At 67.1% G+C, this 15,657-nt stretch overlaps 2 protein-coding genes across 2 annotated transcripts in view; one reads left to right on the top strand and one right to left on the bottom strand.

Annotated features, from left to right (window-relative positions):
* The window catches only part of KIAA0513 (KIAA0513 ortholog), a 63,130-nt gene extending 60,698 nt beyond the window's left edge, over positions 1 to 2,432 (top strand). The window contains exon 12 of the mRNA XM_062176928.1: positions 344 to 2,432. Within this exon, the coding sequence (XP_062032912.1) occupies positions 344 to 393 (50 nt within the window). The 3' untranslated portion in view covers positions 394 to 2,432. The remainder of the gene's footprint in view (positions 1 to 343) is intronic.
* A 4,754-nt stretch (positions 2,433 to 7,186) lies between these two features.
* On the bottom strand, positions 7,187 to 15,299 carry CIBAR2 (CBY1 interacting BAR domain containing 2). Its single transcript, XM_062176047.1, has 10 exons — positions 15,280 to 15,299; positions 13,947 to 14,181; positions 12,616 to 12,684; positions 12,440 to 12,541; positions 12,302 to 12,307; positions 10,729 to 10,833; positions 8,568 to 8,681; positions 7,720 to 7,821; positions 7,535 to 7,545; positions 7,187 to 7,265 (listed from the first exon to the last, which is right to left on the bottom strand). The coding sequence occupies exons 1-10, from the start codon at positions 15,297 to 15,299 to the stop codon at positions 7,187 to 7,189; spliced, it is 843 nt and encodes a 280-aa protein (XP_062032031.1).
* Between the last annotated feature and the right edge of the window lie 358 nt (positions 15,300 to 15,657).

Below are 15,657 nucleotides of genomic sequence, written 5' to 3' on the forward strand. Positions count from 1 at the left end.
GCTGGACTGAATCAGTGTCGCTGCAGCCCCGTCTCAGCAGCAAGGGCGAGGGTCCCTGTCACCTCGCCCTCCCACGGCCCCGTGCAGCCCAGGACCCAGGCTGGTCCCGGGGCTCCCCATGCCCCCCATGGGCTGCTGGAGGGGCCAGGAGGCCGCCCTGCTCGGCACAGCTTCCTGCAGGTGCACGTGCACGCCCACGGGCCCTGTGCCCGCAGTGAGGCCGGCTCCTGCGGAGCCCTGTGGCACAGCTGTGCTCTGGGCGTGGCAGAGCACTCCCCGGGGAGAGGAGCCGTGGCGGCCTGTCGCGTCTTTCTCCCAGGAGTGACACAGCTTTCTCTTCCAGAGCAATACAAGCTGCTTAGTGACCACATTGAACAAATGGCAGCCGAGTAGAGGACGGGGTGCGCCCCGCTTTCCTGGGCCAGCGACTGGCCGTCTCCCTCGATGACCCTGCATGACACCAGCAGCGCCCAGAGCCACTCCTCGCTGCCCTGCGGCTCGCAGTTAGAAGAACCCGGCGCCCGTGCTCCTGTCCGCCTGCATCTGCCCCCGCCCACGTGCCAGAGTGATCGTATGGTGAAGTCCGAGGTGGCTGTCTGTACCCCGCGTGCCGGGCTCGTGAGATGAGACTGAGAGAGGAGGCGGAGGGAGGCCGTGGCGGGGTGGGCACAGGGCAGCGTCTGCCTAGGCCTCCTCTGAGGACCCTGGATAAGGGCAGGCGTGAGATGGGGACGTGGGGGGCAGGCCTGGGGGTCTGCAGACAGCAGGGACCACTCCCTGCCGAGCCGTGCGGGCTGGGCTCGTGGCTGCACTTGCCCTTCCTTTCTCCCTCCCCGACACAGGGACTGGAGGCGACCCCTCCTTCCTTTAGGGAATGAACGCCTGTGTAGAAGACACTGTCCTGCTGTATGTAGCAAGCCCCGCCCCTTGCCCCCCCACCCCAGGGCTGGCCGCGTCCTGCAGGCGCTGTGGGCTGCACGGTCTTGCTGGAATCTGTGCAGGCCGTCTGCAGCCCACAGCCTCCTCTGAAGCCGAGTCACCGGGGTCCCAGGGCGGGAGCCACAGGGGCGGCCACCGGAGAGCCGTCTTTCCTAAGACAGACACCTGCTGTTCGTTCAGGTCACGGCCAGCGGGGAGGCGGCTGGGGCAGCAGCTGCGGGGGGCCAGCCAGCCCGGTGGACCTGGCTGTGTGTCCAAGCCCTGTGCGGCCCAGGCCTTCATGTCTTTCCGACCCCCGCAGACGTGCCCTTCATCTCGTCTCTGGTACCAGAGACCACGGCTCCCCTCCGTGCGCTGGGCCAGGCACAGTGGGCCAGCCGCGGGCACCGAGGTCTCACCCTCAGCACCCAGCGTGCGGGCCCAGAGCCTGCCCCAGAACCCCCGAGCCCCCGAGCCCCCTGCACATGTTGCTGGCTAGGCTGGGCTCCCTTTGCCTCCTGCTGTAGCTGTCTGGGCACTGACCCTGACGCGGGGCCTGGGCTCTCCCTGTCACCCCCGCCTTCCCTCACTACCTCCGCCAGCGCTCCGTCGGATTAAATCACTGTCTCATCTGTGAGCACAGAGATGCGCGCCTGGTCGTCACTTCCCATCAGTGCCCGCAAGGTCGTCCTGGGGATGCCTCCCCGCGTGGTCCACGGAATGCGGATTGGCTGAGCCATAGAACACGTGTCTTGGGGGCGAGGGGGTGATAAGACAGAGGCAGCATAAGACATAGGATCCTCGGGACACACTCCTGCCAGCCGGGGAGACAGGGCCAGGCTCGGGGGCTGATGGCATGATACACGTGTGTGTGCGTACGCCCCACTCACGCGTGTGCACCTTAGATTCTGCCCACCAGGGAAGCCCTCAGCATGACCACGTTGGCGGTTTGCTTGCTGTGTGTTAGGGCAGGTTGTGCAAGCTGGGGCACCCCCCCATCATCAGGCCCTAAGTAGCACAGGTCTCTGTGGGGTCTGTTTTAGAGAAATTAATGGAGTACAGGCCCCTCCCTGCTCCGGTGCACCCCCAAAATGTACCCCCAGGGCCCCAGCATGTCGCGCTCCTGGCCCCTCTGTGACCTGGGACCGATGTGTCGTTTGCTGTCAGCGTGACATGAATGCACTGAGACTCTGAGGACCCGCAGGCTTCCGCCCTCCCACACAGGCGCTCAGGATTCTTGTGCAGAAGTTCTCATTTCCGGGGGCAAAGAACTGGATTCTGAGATGCCCTCCCGGGGTGCCGGGCTTTGTTTCTGCTTTTCCCAGCACATTAACTTCAGAAATGCACACACACACACACACACACACCCTCCACCCCGCCGCCACAGACTCGTCAAAGAGCCGTCTCAGGAGGAATTTGGACATGGTGTGTCTGCAGGCCTCACCCCCCACGGGATGGGGGCGGGGGCGGGGGGCTGCCCCGCCAGCTCCTGCTGTGCTGGTGAACATTTCAGCTGGGCGTGTGTCCCGGGGGGAGGCAGGGGTGCCCACTGAGGGTTCTCCTGGGATGCTGCCTCCTCCTTCCAGGGCCCGGCCTGGGGGGATGCCACACCTGGGCACGTACAGCCTGGGGGGGATGCCACACCTGGGCACGTACAGCGATGCTGCGGCGTAGGAGAGCCCTGGCCATCCTTCCGGGAACTCAGGAAGCTTAGACTGGGTGCAGGCAGTGCCAGGGCATTCCAGCAAGGGCGTCTGCAGTCCCGGCAGGCAGGGTGCCCACAGCCAGCAGCTGCCCCGGGTTCTCTGTGTCTGACCAGCGGGGCGCATGGGTCCCGGCGAGGACACAGCATTTTCTTCGGTGCTAAGATGCGCTTTCTGTGTCTCTTAGCCTGGCCCACTAATACTGATGGGTGTGTAGGAGCAGCCATGTCAGTACTCACATGGCAGCCGCTGTGTGAGACCACGGTGGGAGGACCGAGCTCTGACACCGTAAGTTACGTCCACGATGAAATGGAGTTGGCTTTCATTTTCCTGTTGCTAAAAGAAAATTAAAAAGTGGGCTGTGGAGGTTTGAAATTAGCAAAAGTGAGCGAGAGGAGGGTGCAGGCTCTGAGCTCTGTTCACCCAGTTCCGTATTCCAGCTGCGGCCCCGTGGGGGGCTGGGAGCCACCCCCACCCCGCCTCTGGCTTCCCCTTCTGCAGGTGGAACCCAAGTGGTCCCTGCGGTAGTGCCCTCCCCGAGGCTGGCCAGGCCAGAGGCCATTCACGCACACGGAGGATGCGCCTTGGAGAGCACTTCCCGTGGCCGTCATACACAGGCCACCCTGGCAGCACCTGCTGACCCAGCTCTGGCGGGCAGACACAGAGTTCACACACACACAGGAGTTTGTAAGAGGTTTCCGTCTAACTGGTCACCTTAACCCCGGGCGAGGGCCATAACCAGCACCCTAGAGCTTCCTGGGCTGTGTCAACTCATTGGCTTTTTAATTAGGGAGGATCCACGTGGGCCCATGTGGCTGGATCAGTTTTATTATCTAATTCCCTAAAACTCAAGATGGTGGTGCGCACAGGGAGCCCAGGTGCTTACCAGGAACAACGAGGAGCTTGGGAAAGAGCCTGAAAAAGGGGGTCCCTGGGCTCAGAGGGGAGAAGGGAGGGCACTCTTGCAGGGGGAGGCAGCGGCCCCGCCCTGCCCTCAAGGAGGGGAGAGGGAAGGTGAGCCCCTGGGGGCCCAGCAGGCAGAGGTCTGAGTGGTGCCTCCTCACCCTCTTCAGCCACAAGGTGAAGCTGCCGGGTGGTGGCTCCGGGGCGCTCTCCCAGCCTCGCGTGCACTGAGCCATTCCGTTCTGCTGAACCGGTTCTCTCCAGCTCTGCCACCTCACCCAGCGTTCCCGATCGTCACATGTTCCTTGTCGTGAGCCTCGTGGACACGACTCCTAGAGCAGCTCTCAAGCCGAGCTCCGCAGTAACCGGGAACTGCTCCTGGTCCACTCTGCAGCGTGGGGGCGTCAGAGACCAGCCTCACAGGTTGCCCACCCAGCCTGTCCTCGCTGGGGTCACGTCCCCATCACGGGCGTGCCGCCGGGGTACCCACGGCCGGCCCCTCCTCCACAGCTGGCTCTGCCCAGCCTTCATTCTGCACCTGGGTCCCCGTGCACCCCTGGGCCCAGGTGTCACAGGCTCAACAGAGACCCACAGGGACGGGCACCCCCACGGGGACCAGCCCCATTCATTCCTGGCTGACCAGATCCCGCGCCCTGGGCTGGCCTGGGGTGAAGCTCTCGCCGTGTTCCCCAGCTGGCCAGTCTGCAGTGCGAGGCGAGCTCAGTGGGCCTGACGCTGGCTGTGTCAGGACTGGCGTGTCCACGGGAGGGAGTGGGGCGATGCTCTCGGGGGCAGGCTCTTGGGAAGCGGCGGCTGGGGGCAGGGAGAGATCGGCCTGGGTTCCCCCCTCACTCCCTTCTGTGCCCTGCACTGTGGGGAGAACTCAGATCCAGGCTCACCCCACGGGCTCCGGACTCAAAGCAAAGTCAGTCCCGGACCTGCTGGGTTCGGAGCTCCTGTGAGCTGCCTTGAACCAGAGCGGGGCTTCTCCTCCACAGATCCCTGGAGCTGGGGGCACGCCCCTGGCGGGAGGTGAGGCACCAGCTAGGTGGCCTCCAGGTCTGTTTCCCGGCGCAGAACTGCAAGGCTTAGGTCAGGGGTGGGGAAGGGCCCCCGAGGTCACCGAGAAAGGTGAAGCCGACTTCCGCTAGGAAATGCTGTGGGCTGAGCCGGCACGTATGCCCCCCCCCAAAGCTGGACTGTCAGAGGCCCCACCCTGCTTTCCTAAGCACGTTCTCCTCCCCCCTGGGGGTGGGGGGCGACTGCAGCTCAACCCGCCACTGTCACGAGTGCTCTCTGGTAGCCGCTCGGTGGAGTGCAGTGCCACCAGCAGGTCACGTGTCAGTGTCACAGTGGCACGGCTCAGGCTCCCACTCTGCCTGTGTTCTAAGACCAAGACCTGAGGGCAGTGCTAAAATCCGGGGAAGAAGTGTGTCACACCTTGGCTGGCCACAAGGGGGAGACAAAACCATCACCTTTCGGGAAAGAGCGCGCACCCCCACGAGGAGGACCTTGCGCAGGATCTAGAATTTCTCAGTCCCCTGGGCTCCGACAGCTGCTGGCCCGCCTAGGCCAGGCCCGTGGGTCTCTCGGAGGCATGAGGCCGTGGGAGGGGTCTTCTCAACTTCTGCTTGCCCGCTGGGGGGCCTGCGGGGGCGACCCACCCCACCCTGGGCGGCCCGGAGGCTCCGAGCCCTGGCCCAAGGACGCACGTGGCCAGCCCAGTGAGAGAGGCTGCTGTTTGTGGAAGGGGCAGAGGGGGCCTCCAGGAGTTCCTTGTGCGCTGGGCCCAGCTTTGCCCTGGTGGTGGCGCTGAGTCCTGTCTGCCCGCGGCATGGCCAGCGGCACTCCAGGGCCCTCCAGGGGACAGGGACAGCGGCTCCAGGACGGACCCCAGCCTGGGCCGGGTCTGGGGCAGGCTCCAGGACAGACCCCTGCCCCCCGCCCCAGCCTGGGCCCAGGGGAGGCACTGTCGGGTTTTGTTGCCACTTCCCGAGAAAACAGCGACACGGCCGGCTCTCGACCACTGTCCCACCCGTGCTCAGGGACAGCCGGACTCAGGGGGAGGGCAGGCTCAGGCCGCTCTGGTTTAGTGAGCACCTACTGTGTGCCGGGTGTCAGAGTCCCCCTGTTTGTCAGTGGAGGGAGGGGCTTCAAGACGCTCACGGAGAATGGGATTAAAACCCAAGTTTAGTTTGGAACAAAAACTTTTGAAATCCACTCAGTTTTTTCAAAGTAGGCACATTTCACAGACGTCACAAAGACCCTCCACACCCATGAGTTCCAGTTTTTTTTTTTTTTAATAAATTTGTTTCAATTCCATTTTCCACAGTTCCTCATGGTGGGCTTGTGTGTGCAGGTGTGCACACGTGTGTGCAATGACACAGACAACAGACAAAGCGCATGGCGTTACCATGTGTGGAATGGAATAGGACCAGGCATTCCTCTCTGTTTTTAAAAGATTTATTTATTTATTTGAAAGGCAGAGTTACAGAGAGAGAGAGAGAGAGAGATCTTCCATCTGCTGGATCACTCCCCAGCTGGAGCTGCGCCAATCCGAAGCAGGGAGCCAGGAGCTTCCTCCAGGTCTCCCATGTGGGTGCAGGGGCCCAAGGACTTGGGCCATCTTCCACTGCTTCCCCAGGCCATAGCAGAGAGCTGAATTGGAAGTGGAGCAGCCGGGCCTGGAACTGGTGCCATGATACTTTGTATCTTACCTGTTACCCAGAATGCTCTGGGAGGGCCGTCCAGCCTGGGAGGAGGCATCTTGGGTAAAGAGAATCGTAGTGAAGATGCCGGCCCCACAGGGAGCCCGAGGCAGCGGCTTGTTTCCCGGTCCCGAGGGGAAAGCCAGGGCCCCCAAGTAGGGGCTGAGTCCCCTGGCCTGCGGGATCCCTGGCGGGGACTTGGGGAGGCGGGCAGGGACCCCTGCCGTGCCCGCAGCCCAGCCCTGGCAGCTGGGGCAGGGCAGAGTCACCCCTTCCCTTGTGCGGGGCGCCAGGTCCCTCGCCGTCCCTCCTGCAGCCTGCTAACGTGCGGCACGTGTGTGGCATTCGGGGACAGATGCCCCACGCTTGCACAGTGTGGGGTCCGGCCCAGGGCCTTGGCCCAGATGCTGAACCAGGCAGGGAGAGGACGGAGTCGCCCCCAGGCACGGGGCCCTAGGTGGTGGCGGCCCAGGCTGCACACCGCCCCCCATGCCTGCCGCTCGGCCACCTCCACAGACTCCCAGGGCGTGGCCTGGCCCCAGGTCTCCCCCAGCATGGTGGTCCTGTCAGGTCCCCAAGGTGCTTGGTGATGGGGCCTTTACACAAGGTGGGAGGCGCTCCCGCCGGCAGATCCTAACTCCACGGGACGGGACTCCTTCCATGAGCGGCTCGGCACCCCGAGGACAGCCAGAGCGCAGAGAGGCCTGGCCTGCCCGCACCCTGGTCTCTTCCTGCCAGGAGCCGGCACACGCGGGACCTGGTGGGGGGCAGTGCTGGCCCACCCCGCCCCACCCCGCCCGGGGTCAGCCCCGGGGGCCCTGGGCCAGCAGCAGGAAGCAGAGGTGCGTCGTGGCGTTTATTGAATCCCCCCAGAGCCCCCTGAGAGGGCAGGAGCCTCTGCGCGCCCCCAGGGCCTGGGCCCAGTCTCCCGATGGACAGCCGAGGGATCCTCTTCTAGCCGCGGCCCTCCTCGGGGCTGTCCTCTGCCGAGTCCGCCTCGCCGGCCACCGCCTCCTCCCTCTCGCTCCGAGTGCTGTCCGGAGGCCTCTGTGGAATGAGAGCCACGCGCGTCCGGGCAGGGCACGGGGAGGCCCGGGGCCTTTGCCAGGGTTCCGCAGTGGAGAGCCTGGGTCTGACCTGAAAGCCTGAGGCACCCCCACCCCGCGCCCCCAGGCTGTGCCCCACGGGGCTGGGCTCCGGGCTCCCTGCAGAGGAAGGGCCAGGCTGAGGCCCTGCGGCCCTGCCCGTGCCGGAGAACTTCCGGACCCCGAAGCCCCCCGGGCCATGGGCTGGGACCCCGACAGCGCCTGGGCCTGGGCCTCTGTCTCGGAAGTGGAGACGCCTCCGGTCGCCTCCAGGGGGCGCTCGGGACCCGTGGTCTCCGCTCACCGGCTCTGTGCGCTCCTGGGCAGCCTCGGGGTCCCCAGCAGCCCTTGCCCTGGCCGCTGCACCTGGTCACAGTCTGTCTCACAGGGCCCTCGGCTCACCTGGCTGGCCCGGGACCACAGCAGAGACGGAGAGGGGGCGGTGCCGGGGAGTGGCCGGCAGTCCGAGTGCCCGTATGCTGCCCACATCTTGGCTCTGAAATCCTGCAGAGGAGAGGAGAGAGCGGGCGGGTCCAGCTGGAAGACACGGGGCGGGGGTGGTGGCACAAGAAGACGTGGGACGCTGGCGGCAGCAGAACCCAGGCCCCTTCTGGAAGCTTCTGTCAGTCACTGCGTGTCCGCTTCCACAGCCCATTTTACAGGTGGGGAAACTGAGCCCCAGAGTCCTGTCCACAGTCACCCAGAGCCGGAGGAGCTCCCAGCCGTCCTCGGGGGGCGTGGCGGGAGCCCGGCCGGTCCCCACGCCCCCTCCTGAGGTGCGGAGCTGGAGGGGCGCCCCCTTCCCGGGCTGCGGGCCGTCTCAGCCACCATGGCCAGCGCTCAGAGGGCGGGCTCACCCTGAGCGGCAGGGCCTGTGTCTCGGGACCCTCGCTGGTGGAACCAGCACGAGGCACACCGCGAGGACCCCCCAGCACCCGGCGAGGCGGGCTCGGGCTGAGTGTGGCGCGAGCGGTCACCCAGGGCCCCGTGCTCAGAAGCGCTCTGTGCTCTGTCGAATGCCCTGTGGTCCCCACCCTCAAGTCCTGGACTGTGGACCCGAGGGTCCCACGTTGTCACCGCGCACTGAGACCTGCAGGTCGTGTACCCTGTCCCGTAGCCATACCATGGCTGTCCCTGCCACGCTGAGGTGGCCGTGAGAACAGCCAGGCTGAGCCCCGCCTACCCTGGGGTCAGGACCGGCAAGGTAACAGCCCGGGCCTGGGGCGGTGCTCGTGCCGGACGCCACCCACCTCCAGGTCTCGCTCCACGTCGTAGCTCTGCAGGGTGTGGACGGCGCCCGAGTACACCTCCACCGCCTTGGCGTGGAACACCATCTCCACCGTCACGAAGTCCAGGAACATCTTCTACGGGGAGAGGAGCCCAGAGCCCGTCAGCGCCGCGCGCCGGCCCGGGGCGGCCTCGCCTGGGAGTTGCACTGGTCTTGTCTGAACTGGGCAACGCATTGGCGGGCCCCGAAGCCAGGACCGCGCCCTGCCACGAAGCCAGGACCGCGCCCTGCCACGCCGGCCCCTGCGGCCCCTTGAGCTGACTTCCAGAAGTTTCCGTGGACTCTGCCCGCCCTCCCTGCTCAGCTCTGGGGCCTGGTTCTCAGTCAGGAGTCGGCCCCGCGGCCTGCCTGCTTGTTTCCGTCTGGCAGTGGCTCTGTGCGTGGCTGGGGTTTTCCGGCCGCTTCCCAGCCCTGGGACCCGCCATGGTTCTCAGGCCTCTGCTGACGGGGCAGCGCGGCCCCAGAGACCCCGCACATATGTCTATCCTGGGAGCTGGCTGTGCCTTCGCTGCCGGGGTGGAATCGCAGGCCCTGGGCTCAGGTGCCCTCGCGCACCCACCCTCTGCCTGCCCAGAGGTGGCAGCAGGGACACGTGAGGATGCCTCCGTCTGCTGTCCCCTGGGTCCTGCTCACTCGAGCACAGGTGTTCACAGGTTGAGGGCTCCCAAGCCAGGAGGACCCAGCCGGACCCGGGCCGGCTCAGCAAGACCGGATGAGTGATGCCAGCGATCAGACAACCGGGCTGAGCTGGGTCCCCAGAGCCCCACTGGGGCCCTACTGTGGGGGGGGGGGGGGGGCGTCCCGGGCCGGGAGCATCCGGTTTCGCTTCAGCCCGTGTGGGGGTGGGCCTGCAGTCTGGACTCCAAGGCCGCTTCCCAGCAGGGAAGGTGCAATGGTGCTGGGGGCGGGCGGGGAGGGACCCAGGCCCACCACCTCCCCGCCCTTGCTGGAGGCAGCGCTGGGCCACGGTGGAGCCGCCTGCTGCCGTGGGGGGAGATGCCTGCCTCTGAGCCCCAGTTTCCCCCTCTGCACAGTGGGGCGAAGAGAAACCCTGGTCACAGGGCCTCCGCCGTCAGACTCCCGGGCGCCCCGGCGGCGCCAGGACTCCCAGGCCCGCGCTGTAGCAGGTAAGAGCCCGCGGCCCTGCCCCGGGACGTTTGTGGGGCGCAGGGCACCATCGCGTTCACGTGCTCCTGCGTAGGCGGCGCGGCTGGAACAACGGTGCGCTGGCTTTCCTTCCCTCCTGTAGGAGCCGGAGGGCTTCCTGGGGCGCTGTGGCTGCTGTCGCTCGTTAACCTAACCCCGAGTTTCCAGCACCTAATTAAACCGAGCGCTCCTGCCCCAGGACTCCCAGCCCCGCACCTGGAGGCCGCGAGCTGCACGTTTGCGCGGATCCCTCACGTTAGGCACTTAGTGACGGCCTGCGGGTTCCCCCAGGTGCGGCTGCTCTGCCTTCGCATGTGCACACGCAGTGCACAGCCCATCGGTGGGGCAGAGAGCAGGGGGTGGGGCAGCCGGAAGCACTTCCCGGCAGAGAGCTCTGAGCTGAGCCGGGCCTGGTGTGCTTGAGCCTGGAGTGGCAGGGCCAGGACAAGCTGGAGGGCCGGGCTGGGGCTCCCGGAGCCTGGGGAAGGGCTTGGGCCTTTGTCTTGGGAACGGCCCTCCTGGCCGTGAGTGACAACATGGAAAATGGCCGAGGGCCGGTTTGCGAGTGGGGGTGGGGGTCCCTGTGATGGCCTTGTCTCGAGAGACCCCGATTCCCTGAAACTTCCCAGTGAGAGCTGGGCTCTGGGCCCGGGGGTCCGTGATGTGGGGGGAGGGGGAGTCCCTGGCTCTGTGAGCGCTGTTCAGGAGAGGACAAGGGGGAAGTGACGGCCACCCTGCGGGGTGGGGGCCGGGGGCCAGCCCGCCGAAGCGTCCCGCTCGGGAGCTGTGCCCGGGGCTGCTGACTGCTGGCTTCCAGGCGAGCCAGCTGTGCCGGGACAGCTGCCCTGAGCGGCCAGGATTAACTGTCCCGGGAGCCACGAGGCACGGCTCACACACACACACACACACGCATGCGCGCACAGAAACCCAGCCCCCAGGCCAGCCAGGGCTTCCCAGCGCAGGCCCAGCGCCCTGACCTGGAGGTCCCGCAGCTTCTGCCTCTGGAAGCCGTCCACCGCCTCCTGCAGCTGCTGCGTGGTGCGGCTGGCGTCCCCCGAGGCCCTCTGCACGCTGCTCTCGGCCTGGCCCGGGGACACGGGGAGGCCACGTCACGGCCAGGGTTCCGGCCCTTTGCCGCCATTCTAGAAGGCCCGAGACCCCGCGTCCTGCTCTCGGGACACCTCTCCTGCCTCACAAGGTGAACACCCAGGGTGGCTCCCTTGCACGTGGCTGTGGGGGCAGGCACTGGACTGGACAGACCTGCTTGCCAGCTCGCTCAGCCCTGGCCGCAGACCAGGGCGGTAAGGACACCGGCTCTGCTGCGTGGCTGTGGGCATTCATTGGTGCCCACGGGGTCGCCCCTTCCTCTGGTCCACGTCCGGTGCCACACGTGGAGCAGGGGGATTCTGGGAGTGCGGCTCAGACGGCGTGGGAGCTGAGCGCAGGGCCTGCCCTCGGGCGGCTGTGGCGCTGTCCGCGTGACCTGTGTCAGCCTCAGGGTCCTCCTCAAAGTGGGGACCTGGGCGCTGAGTGCCTGGGCTGACGCAGGTGAGCGAGCTGGCGTCCGGGCCACCCCGGCAGAGGCCTAGACGTGTGTTCCACACCAGTCCGCGCTGACGCTCTGGGGGTCCCAGGCAGGAGCTCAGGCCAGGCTGCACGCCACGCGGCTCGGGGCCGGCGACCCCCACCCCGGCACTGTTGCGCTGTGAATTTGGGGGGTCTGGCGCTCCCCTGTTGTCCCCCCATGAGGGCCGTGTCGAGGCCGGGTGGTGGCTACCTCCGACCTCAGCTGTGTGCCCTGCTGCAGCTGGAGCCGGGAGGGTCCCCTGGTGCCTGGGAAACTGGCCAGGGGCTTCACCGGCAGGAGCAAGGCGTCGGGGGTGGGGCCGTGACGACAGATGGGCACTGCCGCTGGCTCTGGGGTGGAGGCTGGGGCGCAAGCTGAGCCCAGTGGGCAGCCCCCGGGAGGGGCAGGGAAGTGGGCTCCCCCCCCGGAGCTTGCAGAGGGGTCGCCACCCTGCCGAGCCCTTGTGGAGCCCTGGGGCAGTGGGGGGGGGGGCAGGCTCGTGTGGCAGCCGCATGGCAGCAGGGGTCCAGCGCCCACCGGGGGTGCACTCGCGAAGCCTCCAGGCAGCTCCCGACGCCCAGGACTGCCCTGGGGAGAAGCGCCAAGGCGGGCCCTTCCCAGGTGCGCTCTGTACCCCCGGTACGGTATGGCATCGGTGCTGGTCCTCACTCAGCCCTGCCCCTGCCCCCAGCTCGCCGACACCACCCCACTCAGCAAGACGGGAGAGTGTGCTGGACCCCTGTACCTCCGTGTCCCGACAGCAGGGCTGTGGCTAACTGGGAACGTGGACTGTGAGCCGTGAGGGGTGAGCTGCCCGGTGGTGTGGCCCAGGGGGCAGAGCCCAGGTCTCCTGACCCTGACGATGGCCTTCCCGCCTCCCCTTGCCGAGCCTGGGGCCCGGGCACACCTGCTTCTGCCCAGGGGGAGCTCACCTGGCTGCTCGGTGGGGCCTTCCTTACCTGCCCCGGACCTGTGACACTCACCTGGGACTGGGAGAGGTGCTGTTAAGGAACCGGGTTACGCCCCAGTGGTCCCGTGGGGGCGGCCCCAGCAGGCCTGAGGCACCTGTGCCCAGCGGCCCCCCAGCCCCGCAGCCCCAGGCCCGGCTCAGGGATGGATACGATCTTTTGCCGATCCGAGGGTGACTTCTGCCTCAGTTTCTCCAGCTTTTCCAGTTGTTTGATCTCATGATTTCGGACACGTTTGAATTTCTTGATCTCCGCCTAAAGAACAGAACAGAGCTGGTTCCTGAGGACCCCACCCCGAGAGACCCGGCCCCCCGGCGCCCCGCGCTCACCCGGCTCTGCTTGATCTGCGCCCCGTAGAGCTTCAGGGGGTTGACAACCTTGGCCTCCAGCCTCTCCACCTGGGGGGTGCGTGGGGCGGGCAGAGTCAGCCAGACATGCCGCCTGCGCCCCACAGCTGCGCGAGTCAGGCCCGAGGAGGGGCGGGGGAGCAGAGCGTGCCTTCCCTCTGCCCGCAGGGTTGGGAGCACGCAGCCTGGGCCCGGGGGCTGCCCCGCCTCCCAGCACCGGGGTGCAGCGCCAAACCTGGCCGAGGCTTGCTCTCACCTGTGAAGCAGGAGCACCCCTGTACCCCCTCAGGGTCTCCCGCCTGGCACCGAGCACCGTGAGGGTCGTCTCCAGGGAGGGAGGAAGGGGTGGGGTGCGTGCCGGGCCAACCCTCACCCTGCCCCTCTGCTGCCCGCCGTGCGTGCTGGGAAAACTGAGCCTCTTGGTGGGAACAGCACTGGGGCTGGGACCAAGCGCTGGGCAGACTTGACTTCCACCCCACCCCCCAGCGCCAAGGCCGTTCTCTGCCTCCACTGAGGCGTGAAGCTGGGAAGGTGCAGGGGGCTCTGTGGCCCAGGAACCTGCATTTCTGGTGAGCTGTCAGCTGTGGCCACTGTGGGGCACCCAAGAGTAGCCAGTGTGTCCCAGGACCTTGAGGACGGGGTCCCCTGAAAACTCTGCCAGCTGACCCTGCTGCAGGGGCTGGGGTCCCCACCACCCGAGTGCATTCCTGGGGACCGCCCCCTCCCTCCCTGCAGACGACCACGTGGGGGTCCTTTGTCCCTGGAGGAGAAGCTAGCCTTTTTAAAAACCAGGAGCCACCTCTGGGGTGGAAAGGTCCAGGGAGGCAGCGCCCTCTGCTGGTGGGCCTTGGCGTTCCGTCTGCGGGCTGACTCCAGGCCCTGGCTCCCCGCTGGTCCCAGAGGTAGAGGAGGAAGACAGAGCCAGCAGCATGGGACAGGAGGATGCTGGGTGCCGGGTGGGGAGGGAGCTGCCCAGGTCTGCGTGGCCAGGGGAGCGGCAGCTGTGTCGCCCTGCGGCCACCTGACTTGATGCCTCCCTGGTGCCCAGACCGTCCCGTTCTCTGGAGTTCACAGAGGGTGGTGTGTGTGCCAGGAGCCTTCTGTGTCTAACGATGCCCCCCGACACCCAGCTGTCCCCAGGATCTCTGTCCCCTCTCTGGGCCCTGGTGCATGGGCCCAGGGACGCGCCTCCTGCCAGGGGTCTCCTGAGTCCCTTTGCCCCACCCGCCCCCTGCCCGATCACAACTGTCCCGTAGGTGGTGTGACCGCAGGGGACCCTTCGGGGTGTCCTGCTGGCCGTGGCCACTGCTCACCTGGGCCTGCCGGTAATCCTGTATTTTGGCCAGGTCCTCGGCGAAGTCCCTCAGGGTGGCCCGCAGCTCGGGGCTCTCGGTGTTGGCGAAGCCAATGAGCCACTTGACCAGCTGGTCGGCTTTGTCGCGCAGCCGCGCTGTCTTGCGCGTGTAGGCGGCCAGCAGCGAGCAGAGCTGTCCCAGGTACTTGTCAGCATTGGCCACCGTGGCTTCCATCACTCGGACCTGGCTGTCCCTGGGGAGGTGGGGCCGCGCTGGGCGGTGACGCCCGCGATGGGGGTGGGCACACAGGGGCCACCGCAGCTCGTGCCTGGTCCCTGGGGATAGTGCCAGGTACATGGGGAATGGCGGGCAGGAGCTTGGCTGCACACCTGGTCCCACGCTCTCCGCTCTGCACTGTAGGGCTCTCTGACATGCGTGGCGGGGGAGGGTGGTGTTTCCCCACACCATCCCTGACCTCCCGTCTCGTGTGGCTGGTGGGGACAGCTGATGCTCCCTCCCCTCCCCAGTCACGGCTGCTGACCACGGTCCCCGTGCGCGGAGGCTGCTCGTGCGCTGGGCTTGGGCAAACGTCCCGCGTCGCCATCTACTTCCCGGTCAGACCGGGTCCCGCGTGCTACCAGCCCTGACGCTGGGGCTCCACCGCCTCCTTGGCCTTTGTCGCTGTCCCTGCCCCTCTCTGTCTGACCCGAGTCCCCTGAGCAGCCCCCACCTCACGCCCCTGAGGCCGGAATCTACGGCTCAGCTTTGTCTGCCTCCTGCCGGACCCTGACTGGGGTGGCACTTGTGGTAGCCCTGGGCCTGAGTGCCGGCCCCACCGTCTCAGCAGGGATGTGCCACTGTCCCTTTGGCTGAGTCCTCAGACCCCATGGCCCCATCGCCAGCAGGGGGCAAACGCCAGGCCCCACCCCCACCCCTGGCTTGTGAGCCTGAACCCGCGGGAGCGAGGCTGGCGGCTGCTTAAGACGCACTCTGGGGGCTTCGGGGCCCCTGGAGTGAGCTCGCCTCCGAGTGAGCAGGGGCTGCGACCGCCGGGGACGGGTGGGGCGGGGCCGTGGGGCCAGGCGGCTGAGGTGGGAAGGGGATTAGCCAGGTGGAGGCCACGGGGCCAGAGGCTCCAACCCATGTGTCGGGCTATAGCGGGTAACGCCTCTCTGGACCTGGGCTACTCTCCCTGGGCCTTGGGGGGGGGGGGCTGGGGTTGGGGGAGAGCCTGCTTCCCGCTGCCCCGCCCCAGCAGGCCCCCCCCAAACTTCGTGGTCTTGGCTGCACCAGGCCCCGGAACCCCACCCCCACCTCCCTCCATCCCAGCCACGCTGGCGCAGGCACTCACCTGGAGAGCACGAGGTTCATTGTGACGGGCAGCGGCAGCCGGCCTGGTCACGGGGAGCGAGGACAGAGCCCCAGGGGTCCCCCGGGGCCCAGGAGAAGCCTGGCAGGGCTGGGCTCAGGGGACGCTGCCACCTGGTTGCCAGGTGACGGTCAGGTGTGGGCGGAGCTGCAGGAAGTTGCCCAGGCAATGCCTCCCAGTGCCAGCCTCCCGGGACAGGGAGGCCGCCCAGCCTCGGCCGGCTCAGGGGCCTCAGGCTGCCCAGGCGGGGGTCCCGGAGAGCCCTCCTCACCCTGTGCAGGTGTGTGTTCTCCTGGGGGCAGCAGGCTGGGGCTCCCTGGATCGTGGGGAGAGGGCAGGGCAACCACAGAGCACACGGCG

Source organism: Lepus europaeus, chromosome 19 (assembly GCF_033115175.1).
Source record: "Lepus europaeus isolate LE1 chromosome 19, mLepTim1.pri, whole genome shotgun sequence".
Taxonomy (NCBI): domain Eukaryota; kingdom Metazoa; phylum Chordata; class Mammalia; order Lagomorpha; family Leporidae; genus Lepus; species Lepus europaeus.

Coding starts and splice junctions, on each gene's coding strand:
- CIBAR2 (XM_062176047.1), bottom strand. CDS start 15,299: ATGAACCTCGTGCTCTCCAG. Junction 14,182..15,279: donor ATGAACCTCGTGCTCTCCAG/GTGAGTGCCTGC, acceptor CCACCTCCCCAG/GGACAGCCAGGTCCGAGTGA. Junction 8,682..10,728: donor AGAAGCTGCGGGACCTCCAG/GTCAGGGCGCTG, acceptor CTCTCCCCGTAG/AAGATGTTCCTGGACTTCGT.